At 39.7% G+C, this 14,022-nt stretch overlaps 1 protein-coding gene and 1 long non-coding RNA gene across 4 annotated transcripts in view; one reads left to right on the plus strand and one right to left on the minus strand.

Annotated features, from left to right (window-relative positions):
- Window positions 1-14,022, minus strand: part of LOC134755813 (uncharacterized) — a 359,324-nt gene that overhangs the window by 260,952 nt on the left and 84,350 nt on the right. The gene's annotated exons all lie outside the window — the stretch shown is intronic.
- Window positions 6,976-14,022, plus strand: part of LOC134755770 (transcriptional coactivator YAP1) — a 63,631-nt gene continuing 56,584 nt past the window's right edge. For all 3 annotated transcript variants that reach the window (XM_063692359.1, XM_063692360.1, XM_063692361.1), the window contains exon 1: window positions 6,976-7,584. In XM_063692359.1, the coding sequence (XP_063548429.1) occupies window positions 7,112-7,584 (473 nt within the window). In that variant the 5' untranslated portion in view covers window positions 6,976-7,111. The remainder of the gene's footprint in view (window positions 7,585-14,022) is intronic.

A 14,022-nucleotide genomic window follows, 5' to 3' on the forward strand; every position in this document is an offset into this window, starting at 1 on the left:
AGTGACATCATCTAAATAAACAAACGTACCGGTTAAGTTCTCTTTCTCTATGACGTAGTTAAGACTACGCTGGAAAGCCGCTACACCGTTGGTGACCCCGAACGGGACCCTGGTAAACTGGTATAATTTACCATTTGCTTCAAACGCGGTGTATATTCGTTCTTTTTGGAGAATAGGTACTTGGTGATAAGCACTTTTTAAGTCAATGACTGAAATAATTGTATTGGGCTGCTTTTGCGACAATTGTTTCTATTTTTGGCAATGGGAATGCATCCCAATCAGTATATTTGTTAATCGTTTGAGAATAATCGATTACCATCCTCTTCTTATGTTGACCTCCACCGCCAATTAGAACTTGTGCCCTCCATGGAGATACACTGGGTTCGATGATGCCGTCTTCGAGTAGTTTAGAAATTTCAGTTTTTATGAATCGCTCATCATCGTCACTATGGCGCCTGGACCGGACCGCGATAGGTTTCGTGTGAGGAGAGAGATTGGTAAACAAGGATGCCGGCGGAACCGACGCTTCCATGACATTACAAATCCGTAACGGTTCTTGCGGCCCTCCAAATTCTACTTGTACAGAAAAATGGTTTTTCAGAATATCGTGACCGATAATTGGATCTGCGCATATGTTGTTGGTGACCATGAGATATTGTTGTTTGTATTGGTGCTTCTCAATTTGAATATTCACGCAACAAGTGCCTTGAACGTGGAAAACGTGACTAAGTTCTGCCATAGTTATAGTAAAATGACAAGGCTTTATTTTTAAATTGAGTATCCCAGCCAGTATTTATTTATGAAACTTAAAGAGCTTCCAGTGTCTATCAAAGCTTCAGCTAAATCCGTTGATTGTCATAAGTGAGGTAGCTTTTCTTAGACTACTTGGAGAAGCGGCGGAGATGGCGGACAGAATGCCATCGTTGAGCATCATCCATCCATACAGCATTCGCTCTGTGTGGTTGCCTGGATCTGCATACGTTTGCAAAATGGCCCTTTTTAGAACAAAGTTGGCAGGTTTTGTTAGCCGCAGGACATTTTATGCGCTGGTGCACATTTCCGCTACAAAAGAAACAGCGACGTCTCGATGAGCTTTGATGAGGGGCGGACGTAGAAGCCGCCACATTCGCCGTATTTTCAGATTCGGGTAAGGCATTAAGATTTAATGGTGTATTGGGAGTATTGCTGAATGCTTGTGAGTTTATTCCAGCATCTTCGAGAGACATTGCGAAGTTGACCGCTTCGTCTAAGCTTAGGTTAAATTTTTCTAAGAGACTCTCCCTTATTTTCTGCGAACTAATGCCAGCGATGAACGCTCCACGAATGGACTCGTTTTGGTGTTCGTCTGCAGTCACTTGCGTAACATTACATTCTTGGGCCAGAAGTTTCAAAGCCTGAACATACTCCTTGACGGTCTCGTCTGATCGTTGTTTCCGCGTAGCTAACAGGTGTCTGGCAAGAACTTCGTTTTTCGGTTTTACGTATATTTTCTTTAACGTACGTTTTGCTTGCACGTATATGTATAACAAAATATTGTAGGAGAGAGATGATTTACCAGGAGCTTCAGTTTGGTGGAGTCCTCTGTGTCATCGGCGCATTCTTCAGATAGAAAGTTATTGAAGGTGGAATAAATTGATACATAACTAAAAGAAAAACCATTTGCCATGTAGAGAACTTGGCTTTATTCCATAGAGTAACTTACATATACTGAGACCTGAGACTTTATTCCACTATAAACAGAACGTAGTGATTATATGCTCTTTGACTATAAACAGCTCCATGGAAACAGAGCACAGTCATAGATACTATAAAGAAATATAGAATACAAAGACAAAGTAGAAATACACATCACTCGTCGACCGTGATATCGAGCCGTGATTAATTTATTTGTTTTTGCTCATTAACGTTGTTTAAAGTGTAATACTGATAGCTTATTATGCAGTAAACTAATGTGGAAGTGTGTTTATCCACCGTTTTGGCGTCAACGCCAAGTAGCCCCACGTGGCCCTTGTAAAGTCCAGCTATCTCCATAAGGGCCCTCCACACTCGTGCGCGAATCGCGGCGCGAAGCCGCGAGCGCGAGTGTCTTATTTTATTTTCTTTATTTAGGATTACCAACAGATAATACATCTTACATGCTCTTAAATCTATATAACAATCATTACTGATGCTTATCTAATTATAGGTAACCACAACTTATATAAGTGTCTTGTACCTGTGAACAATAGTGAACATGCAGTAAACTTATGGCTATATGAAATTAGTACATTACATTAACTAAAATATTTACTATAAAAATATTTTAGTTAATGTAATGTACTAATTTCATATTGTAATCGAGTAATGTGTCGAGTGTAATCAGCGAAATCGACTCCACACTCACGTTCGCGGCTTGGCGCCGCGTAGTCTGGAGCGCGCTTTACAAGAGTTAATAAAACCACCGTACACTGTCTTGTACCGCCGCAATGTATCGCAAATCGCATGCAATTTCGGTTTCGATTCGGTTGTAGGCCATTAGACGAACATTTTATTTGTTTCTGTAGCATTTCTGCGGTCAATCTTTCGTAAATTATTTGTTTTGAAACGTACCCAAAGTTTTTTTTTATGTGACGTTCAGAAATATGTTCAGAAATGATGAGATTATTTTTATATGTCCGATTCTTAACACAATGTTTAAAAAAAAAACACTTATAGCTGGTCAAAAAAACTATACTCATCCTTTTCTTTTGGGTGCTAGTACTAGCGTAAGACAAAGATAGTATGATCCTCTCTGTTTGTTTGAAATGAAATGAGACAGTCCTTTGACAAACTATAATATATTTACCTAGCTGAAGCTAAGAATAAGTTATAATTTTACATATCTTAGTTCCATTACTATAGCTCATTGTAAACCACATTTTAATTATTTCTTATAATTATTAAACAAAAAGTGTGATTAATTATCATAATTATGTTTTTCGAGCGTACCCTTAGTTTGATTTTTTTTCAGTGACGTAGTTTCGGAAGTTTGTTGGTGCTTTAAATATTTTATTTTGATTTTGATAATGTGCTTGTTATTTGCTAGTCCAAAATAACGAACAATCTACATATTCATTCATTAAATACTCCTGTACTGGTATTTTGAAAAAGGTAAGTTATAATTGTACATGTACTGGTTCGTGTCATTTTTTTTAATTCAAATAATCGTTTACACGACTATTCCTACTGATTCCTACCGATCTAGGTATTAAACGCTTTACCAAAGAATAAATAATAGTACTACTACTACGTCTTTAGCTACATTGCTTTAGCTTTTATTTTCAATAATTATAGTTGAAAAAATTGCTCAAGCTTAACATTATGGACTGAATAAATAGTGATGTACTGAGGTGACCAATGAAATAAATTACATCTCGTAGCTTACCTTCGAAATGACAATAGGATAACAGGATCATACAAATTGGTATATGGTTTCCATCGTGGTTCACTATGGCCTAGGAGTGACGGCGTCAGCCGCTTATGTTTAAGACCGGTTCGAATCCAAAGCATCGGGCGCAGGAGGCGTTGGCCACTTCGTTGTAGTACGTAGAGTCTGTGCGGAAAGACTTACTAAGAGTCTTGGAATGTAAGGGATTAGGGAACCAATACAATCAATACATTCTATGACTCTTCTCTTTCCGCACCTCAGGCACAGACTATATCATTGACTTATAAGTGTAGTATATGACTTCGTAAAGACGGGCCTTACGAACACTACGAAATGGGTCAATTCGTTGGTGCACAAATGGCGTTTGTGCACATTTTCGTTGGTGCGCATGTTCGCTCGGCATTTATATGTATATGTACAACGTGTCTCTACCCTCTCTGAAAATAAGAAGTCTAAATTTAAATCTATGTTAAAAATACACTACCTCAATATTTTGTAGTAATTGCACTACTATAAAATTAAGTTAAGTACATATGTAACTAGAGACTGATGACCCCACAGTCAAACTCATTATTAAGTTTTGTGGGGCTATGATTATTGTATGAATACTCTGTATTTTTATTAAATAAATAAATAATAATAATAATAAGCCCGCAGGGCAGCTTGTGGCGAGCTGTTGGGGAGTGACGACCCCACGGACCCGAGTGCTCCAGAGAGTCGGTCAGGGTCTCTGTCTCCGGCGTGTCTTCGTCGGTCGGAGTGGACCCCAAGGGGACCCGCAGGACTCTCAGCTCTGGCTTGCCTTCATTGGATGTCCAGAGGGGAGTCGTAAGAGCTATATGCTCCAGGGGTGGAAGTGTTAAAGGGCATAACGCCGCAAGTAACTTCGGAGAAAGCGCAGCACACCTCTCGACACCCCTGAGCCGCTCACGCCGGTGTTGCGCCTGGCCGTCTTTACGATGGCGCATCAGGTGCCCATCTAACGAGTGGCGAGTCACCGCCTGCCTCGATAACTTCTGCATGCAATGTTATGGCAGGTGTCCGGACTTCTTTGCAATAGCCCAGTCTTTTTTCCACCCAAACTTAAACCATAGACCAGTACTCTGTCCATATTCTCTACAATAGCTTCCAATGCCTGCTGAAACCGGTTCACGGGTATCTATTGATGTACCCATGAATGGGTTCCAGCAGGCGTTCTACATGACATCAAATCTCTCCAAACGGCCTCTACGTGTTGGATCTATATCCCCACGCACGCCTTATAAATGACCGGGATCGAAAGACCCGAGAGTTTTAAAACGGAGATACACATAATAATAATAGATGAATAGGACGTGTCCATTAGGGTATTTCTAACCTATGTACAAAGTCTCATTCTAAACGCCACAGTATTAACAGAGAAATTACTGATGTAAATCGTAAGATTTAATACTTCGGAACTGCCTGTATGTGTAGATACACGGTAATTAAAGAGTATGTCATGTCACTAGTGTCACTTTAATCTTATTGTCATTGTGAACGACTGATAGATTATGCTCCTATTCATTGATGTTTTATTTGAATTAACTTAACTTTTAAATATATATTTTTTATGTTTATCTAATCAAATAATTTACCATATTATATTCGAACATTTCTGAGAAGGAACTCTACTCGGGATCTCAGTCAATGTCCAGAGATTAGAGACACATTATACTTATATGAAAGGGGCTATCCTTACTTTTGAAATCTTTCGTACGTATATGATAGTTATTTAATAAAATAAAAAAACCGGCCAAGTGCGAGTCGGACTCGCGCACGAACGGTTCCGTAACATTACGCAAAAAACGGCAAAAAATTCAGTTTTGTTGTATGGGAGCCCCACTTAAATATTTATTTTATTCTGTTTTTAGTATTTGTTGTTATAGCGGCAACAGAAATACATCATCTGTGAAAATTTCAACTGTCTAGCTATCACGGTTCATGAGATACAGCCTGGTGACAGACGGACAGACAGACAGACAGACGGACGGACAGCGGAGTCTTAGTAATAGGGTCCCGTTTTTACTCTTTGGGTACGGAACCCTAAAAAGATAAGTAGGTAATTAAAGATGATAACATTTGTTAATGACGATTTAAAACTGATTGTTGCTAGGCCTACTCGAATAAAGAATATTCTCACTTAACCCGTGGAGCACCCCAGTATTATGGAACTCCTATACTAACTACTATACGTGTGATAGTAGGGCGCTCCACGTCCACGTATTAATTAATTTCTCTTTTATTATATATGTTTGCTATATATTGATATACCTACCTATGCAACTTGTTTAGAAATAGATTCGTCGTTCCAACAAACATACATATTTTTATAAGTAGAGACAAACAGCGGTTGGTTACAATTACAAGCCTTTTTTTAAAACGCGTATCTGGTAATCCTACCAACCCTTACGTGCCGATAGTTAACCTCTCTAATAAACATACCAAACTATAACCATATCCTACATATACTATTCACTCGTCGGAGTTCGTTTTCTTTTATTACCTATTTTATCACACACGTCACACACGTGATAACTTAAGAAAACGAGGATGTAGACACAGCCTGACAACTTCTGCTGTTATAATTTCGTTTATGTATAATGAGTTTTAACACTTTTTACTCTCTCTCATACCTACACTTTTAATACTTACTTGGAAAACTAATTTACTTTTACTTCGTCCCTGCTATCTTTATTGTAGCGAGATTAGAGAGATACGTAGATAGTTAATTTCGACACGCGCTGAAGGAAGCGAAGGCTTTAGCAGCAGTGATTAAGAGGAAAGGGGACGGCCGTTTCTCCATACAAACGTAGTCCCCATTTTGTGAGCGACAGGATGGCGGGAGGTACACTGGTTTTTATTAAAGGTACACTGAGGTACACTGAAGGTACAATATGTTTATAAATATTTCGTGGAAATCGCAGAGGTCCACTAGCCATCCTGACGCTCACCCCATTTTCCTATCTGGATATTGACATTATTATGGTAAATATTTTTATATTATATTTTAATGTATATTAATCATAGCTATGCCCATATGTTAGACTTTTTTTGATTATTATTATTATTAGGACCGAAAAACAATTTCATACAAATTTTTAAATGCTAGGAGCATCTCAACTATTATAATAATTAAAAAATCGAAAAAAATCAAACGTAGGGGCATAATAGCTGTGGTTGATATTATGATATATGTACAACAACTTGTCAAAATATTTTCAATAATGTATACTAAAAGGACCGCGGTCCAATCTGAAATTTCTAAGACCAAGTATTGTTCTAAAGGCATATGGATACAGAGAGGAAAATGAGGACTACGTTTGTATGAAAAATCGATTTCGCGCGGGTCCTCCACTTTCGTCTTAAAATGCAGAATTACAAAATGGCATTGCATTGCATGCAAGCAAAGAGGAGGATAGTAGGTAAGGTAGACAAGCAAAGGGGGGTGCGGGGCATCGTTCTCAAAGACCGGTCTGCGGGTTGCGCAGGCGGCGGCGCGGTGTGGCGCGGGTGCGCGTGGGCAGGAGGCGCGGGGCAGGGGGCGCCCGAGCGTGCGTCAGTCGCGCAGCGAGCGCTAATCCACAAGTACGTCGGGTGGCGCTCCGCCGACCCGTTCGCGTGCTAGTGTTGTGTCACAACGGTGGGCCAAGTCGGTTTCGAGATACATTCGTTCCGGCACACACCATGGCTCTAAACTCTGATAGTGAACAGAAATCGAACCTGGTCCTGCGCGTGGACCAGGATTCGGACTCGGTTCTACAGTCATTGTTTGACACAGTGCTTAAACCAGACTCGAAACGACCGCTACAGGTGCCTCTGCGTATGCGACAGCTTCCAAAGTCGTTCTTTAACCCACCGTCGACCGGTTCCAAGTCACCGTCTGTGTCTCACTCGCGAGAGAACTCGGCCGACTCGGCGTTCGGGTCGTCGTCGGCGACAGGAGCGACACCAGTGTCGCACTCTAGGGCCCACTCGTCGCCAGCGAGCCTGCAACAGACGTATGCGGCCGGCCAACAAACTCAACAACCCCCTTTACACCACCAGCACTCAAAACAAAGATCATATGACGTCGGCTCACACATCCCGGATGAACTAGGCCCTCTGCCATCTGGATGGGAACAGGCGCGCACTCCTGAAGGACAGATATACTATCTCAAGTAAGTTTTTTTTTGTTATTTGCGTCTTTCTCAGATGAAAGGATTGACTTGGAAATTATGTTGTTGAAGAGGCTACTGACACACCTACATGCGCAATTTAAAAACTATCCCTATGTTAACGTACCTTTTACAACATCTACTTTATTTATTTCATAACTGTTAATTTCTAACTAACTAATGTACTCTTGGCTTCGATGGAAACTCGACATTTATCACCGTTGAATTCCCTTGTTTGCTTACCTCTTTGACATAGCTTCCACGTATAATCAGCCATATGGTCATTAAACTTTAGATTATGGTTCGTTCACTCCGAAGCACCTGGTTTGTATTTGTGGAAAATTGTTTTTTTTTTTTTTTATATCTATGAATGCTTTTAGTCGTACGGCACCCGTTATCCATCCCGGATATCTATCTCATTTCATACGGTTTATCTAGAGCTTGGTAAATGACATTTTCACCTTGGCGGCTTCTTGGCGGTGTTGATTTGAAAGGTGTATGTAGGTTGTTTTCCCACGTTTATTTTAGGTACTTACTACATTGTTTTTCTTTATGTTCGGCAAATTGTTAATTGATCACACGAGGGTAGAATATCACAATAGGTATTCATTTTTTAGTACACGTCGGCTGTTCTGCCAACATAATACTGAATACTGGTCACAAATTCAGAATTAAAGATTAATAGTTGCGTCAACATACTACTATATGAGACTACGTCTACGGCTATCTATCACTACAAGCCACTCATAACAATAATTAAAAAGGTTACTCCTATACCATATGCTGCTCGATACAAGTGGTACCTATTTCTAATTATACCGATTGAGCACAGTAAATAAACCTCCACTGTCACCCCCACCTGTCGGCACCTTGCACATGTTAATCCCAAGTTATGCGAGGCAAAACTCGAACTCTAACAAAGGTAGCCTTCGCACTCTTCCACGAACCACGTATGCAGTCTTTTACGGAACTCTAATGATGGAGATAAAAGTTACAATCCAATAAGTTTATTTAGCAAATAGGCCAGGAAATGAATGCCTAAAAAAAGTTATAGAGGGAAATGCTTGGAATGGAACACAATTTTTGACTTCGCAGCTTTGTTTGGACTAGTTAGGTGTAACCCTGGTGCTGGGGGGGGGGGGGGGGGGCGAGGGGGGATTGAAGGTTCCATTTTTCGGTTTTTCGATTATATCTCGGAAAATATGCGTCTGAGCAACTTGACCACTTATACAAAATGAAAAGAGATTTAATTTGTTACAAGTTTTATTTTTTCGATATCTTGTATAGTTTTTGAGATATCCGCTCTTGAAGGTTTATTTAGGGCTCTCATTTTAATCTTGATTATCTACATCAATGAAGCTGCTAGGCCGGGTTTGGTACCGTTTTCGTATAAATCGGGGGTGCTGAATTCATTTATGGTATGAACATTGACACCATTCCTAAGTAAAAACATATACACTTTAAACAAATAACTTTTTTTTAACTCCTCTTCACGCTTAAACTGCTGAACCGATTTAGTTGAAATTTGGTAAATAGATGTTTTAAGTCCCGAGACAGGATACAATATAGGTTTTATCTTAAAAAATCATACTTTTAAGGTGTGAAATTTGGAGCCCTAAATAAAAATGAGAGCCCTAAATAAACCTTTAAGAGCGGATATCTTAAAAACTATACAATATATCTAAAAGCTTGACTTAATAAAACTTGTAACAAATTAAATCACTTTTCATTTTCATTTTTACGCCGTGTCGCTCAGACGCATAGTTTCCGAGATATAATCGAAAAATTGAACCTTCAAACCCCCCTCTCCCCCCCAGCACCAGGGTTACGGTCGGGGACTTTTGATATGTTCATCTCCTAACTAGTCCAAACAAAGCTACGAAGTCAAAAATTGTGTTCCAAGCATTTCCCTCTATGCCTTCTTATTGCTTGCCTAAAAATTAAATTTTTGATACCCTTTTATCACCCACGGCACTTTCCTTTTAACAGCTATAGATTCAATTCTAATCTAACAGACCCAATTTTAATGTGGTTGCGTTACATTACTGATTACGTACGATATCTTCTATACAGGGATAATATCGTTTCTGGGGTAGTAGCACAACTTTTAGTACTTAAAACTTAACATCACCGTTTCTTTTTCATCCCCGAACCTTATACCCCGGCCACACACTCGACGAGTGGTATGGGAAGTAGTGAGGGAAGTATGCAGGGCAGTAGTATGGCAGCCGATGACGAGTAGCGCGGCCACACTACGTCTCTGTCTACTTCCCTCGCTACTTTCCGTGCCACTCGTCGAGTATGTGCCCGAGGTATTAGGGCCTTGGGTTCACGGATTCCATCACCGAAAATTGAAGTCGGTTGTGGAGAGCATTATACCAGAGGCAGGTATTATAACGATACATTCTTCACCAATGTAAAACTGCAACGTGTAGCTTTAAGAAATGGGGATCCTGAGACTATTTTACAGGGTAAACATGAAAAATGATATTTCGTACAACGTTCCAAAAAAGTAAGCTCCCTTACTGATAACGTTACCAATGCTTAAAATAATTGACGTACTGACTTACACTTTGCGTGTAATTATGTACTAGTTTCTTGTCTCTGCTTTTGACATGATTGATAACATCCAACTTGGAGTAAGGAAAAAAGGGTTTATCCCCTCACCATGATAATGCTATCTTATCGCGATCGTAGGGTTGTAGAGTGCGTATAACAAATGAAGTGATAACCAAATGATGATTCACTGTTCACTCTAACTTTAAAAAAAACACGACAATTATGGAAAACGATTGTAATGCAATTGAAATTTAGGCGCTTTAAACACGAGCTGATTTTTTTTCTTGACTTATTCTTGGTTACATCCTCAGCGACTGCTAAATATACAGCCTGGCTGAGTGGATGCTATAAACACTGGCATCCTAGGTTCAAGATCAGTTACCAACATAAATAATTTACTCATAATTCACTTGAGTTCGCAAATAAAGACCCCCTTATCCATAAAACTACAAGCCTTAAGGCGGTTCCCTGAGTCCGAAGGCGAAAAATCTCGAGAGGCGTTGATATTAGTAGACGTGGAAAAAATATATGTAGTTCTTGACTATATTATCTTTAATAACAATACACGAATTATGAAACTTCGCTCGATACAATTAATTCCCAAAGTAACCGCTAACTCGGACTTTTAATCCAACTTTACTCGATTATTTATTATGTGATAATATAAACAAAAAAAGAAGAAAAAACAATCTTAACTTAAATAGTATTTCGAATTTCGATATTGTAAGGTAACGTTTTTAAAATAAATAATAATCGACAAAATTCGATCAAAATTGACACTTGGCGTGCATTATCCTTCCCGTTCTTTCTTGCGAAATGTGACAGTGACAGCGGCAAACCGATGGAACGGCCTTAAGTAGTTAATTTATGTTTTATCCCTTACATAAGTAAAAAAAAAATCGGCCATGTGGGGCCATGCTCAGTGTAAGGTTCCGTAGTTACCATTCTGTCAGAATAAGCTAAACGGGAACAATAAAAAAAATCTTTTTTGTATGGTAGGTACCCTAAAAATTTTTTTTCCCTATTTTTATTTGACCGGTTTGTCGCCATGCATGATTTATGTATCCAAATTGCAGCTTTGTAGCACTACACGGAGCAAAGCCGCGGACAGACGGACATGGCGAAACTATAAGGGTTCCTAGTTGACTATGGAACCCTAAAAATGACAGATTAAGACAAACGATTAATATCTAATTGAGGCCTGTAGTGCGTTCATGAATAACGCCATTAGGAGATGGTAATAGGTTGAATTTTACAACAATATCTAGTAAAATATATGTATATAGCAAATGAGCAATTTATCACAATAATGTGATGATAAAATGATAAAAAAATAGAGGAATTGAAAGTTTTAATTTTTTTTTAGTTTTAAAAAGGTAAAAAGCAATGTTACCAGTCGACTCCATACATTTTATCAAAAATAAGAATGTACAGCAACTATAACACAATATTTCACCTACAAAATCGCAATTTTCTTGTTTTCTATACTAAGATGGGTCCCAATATAGACATTCGATCCTAAAAACAAACCTGATTGACTGGTACTATTGATAAATAATTGTCATCAAGCCTATTCATTAAGACCCTCTAGGAATTGAACAAATCTTTAATCCCTTAATCTCTAAGGAATATCTAGAAACTGAATGGTGCTTGATGTCATTATTGTCATTGATAGACGATAGCGTGATGATAGCCTCGTGGAATAGGCGTGTAATTAGTAATGGTTACATATTTACATACGCACATACATATTAAACATTGATTCTGGTAAGGCGTTTGAATGTAATGAGCCAATGAGAATATACAATGTATAAAACGGTCAGACGGGTGGAGAAAATAGAACACGCGCCTACTCAGTTCATAAATATATTACCTGCTATCCGGAATCCTTCAAAAAACTGTCAATTATAATACTAGAAACTTCATAACTCCCTAGCGAAAACGCTTTTTCTAATATAGTTCCCGCTAAAGGGCCCACTGACTATAAGTCCGCCGGACGATATAGGCCTGTCAGTCGTTCGGAACTGTCAAATTTTTGTTCTAACTGACAGGCCGATATCGTCCGGCGTACTGATAGTCAGTGGGCCCCTTAAGCCTGCGCGCAATTCCACATTTACTTTGCGAGTATGATACAAAATTAAATTTACTCTTAAGGGGCCCACTGACTATCAGTCCGCCGGACGATATCGGCCTGTCAGTTGTTCGGAGCTGTCAAATTTTTGTTCTAACTGACAGGCCGATATCGTCCGGCGGACTGATAGTCAGTGGGTCCCATTAGGGCCGGTTGCACCAAACTGTTTGTCATCATTAAAGAGTTCGCAAAATTTTATTGTATGGAAAGTTTCATAGTAAACTGCCGCGGCGCACCGGGTGACGTTGTTCAACTTGTTCAGTCTGTCAAATGCGGATGGTGCAACTGGCACTTAGTGGAGAAACATTAATCATCAGTTAAACTGCCATTTCTTACCAAGTAAAAACTTGCCGTTTATGGATAGGGCCACAGAAAAAAAACATCTGTAGTTTTCAAATACATATTTGCATATAATATTTGATCGTGCTAATAGATACCCTTATCAATCAAAAAGTAATTTAAATTTGATTTTATAAAATTAATGTAACCCAGTGGAAGTGGTGGGTACTAAAACACTAAACCAATCACATGAAAGTCGTGAGTCTTGAAACAGTGTTGCCCCTCACACTGGGCGCCCATGATTAATACCCCGCGTCGGTTCGTTAGCGTACTCCCGGGTTGCCAACGCGGAAGACCCGCAAGTAAATTGCGCCGACGCACTTCATAAGCTCCCTGAAAATATTGATATTTTGAATATCAAAGGTATTTAATTTAGACCGGCGGCAGTCGTGCGCTTGGCGCTGCGACTGCGCTGCGAGGAGCTCGCGCGATGGGCCATTGCAAACGGGGCGTTTCTTCCGCGTCAGTAAATAAATAGACGTGGTGCGCATCGTTTCTTAATTGCGGGCCGAGGCGATGCTTTATAAGCTCCATAACGTCCGTCGGCGTGCGTCTCGCCTGAGAAATATTCGCTTTAATTATTATTGGAATGGAGTGGTAATTCTCAGTGGTTTTGTTCGGCTAGACTTGGCGATGTTCCGAAGCGGGTAGCGAATCTAGCGATGCAAATTGCCTTGGCGGACGCCCAATGCGGCGCTACGGTAACTTCAGCAGAACGGGTAGCACCCAGGTATCGGACGAATCTTGACCTGAAATGCTTCTCACTTTTGTTTGTACCAATTTTCACTTTTAGATACCGACGTGGTATTCAATCCACACCGAGCGTTCTGTCTGGTTGCGATTAGGACCAACTAGTGATCTGAAAATCCTAATATTATGTTTAAATTTATACAATATCAAATATTCTCGTCTCGAATTTCGTCAGTCATCGCCTCCCGGGTGGGTTGAAGAATAACAGCCACCGAAACGCGTAACACGGTCTTTTCACAGCGATACAATCGGCTGACAATTTTGTTTATTTACAATAGCATCTAAACTATCATCTGACAAAGTATCAAGCGGGAGGCGATTACAATTTTTTTTATAGAATTTATTTGCTGCCATTCCTCAATCCACCAACGGAGCGGCAGCTGACGTTCACGAGGGTTCATCATACATAGCCGTTAACCACTATACGAGTTTTCGCCCGGGAGGCGATTGGTCATGGAAATCTGTTCCTGACCCGCGGTCTATTCATTTTGGGGGTTATAGTCAATTTCTTTGTTGCCTGTCGATTATAAATGCTCTTACGACTTACGACGAATGTGGTCAAAATCGAAAAATAAAAACTGCTAATAAAGAGAACATGACGAATAGAATTGGACAAACCAGGAACTCTGAATTCAACTACATATATTATTGATAACAGTCAC

This window comes from Cydia strobilella, chromosome 3, assembly GCF_947568885.1.
Source record: "Cydia strobilella chromosome 3, ilCydStro3.1, whole genome shotgun sequence".
Classification (NCBI taxonomy): Eukaryota; Metazoa; Arthropoda; class Insecta; order Lepidoptera; family Tortricidae; genus Cydia; species Cydia strobilella.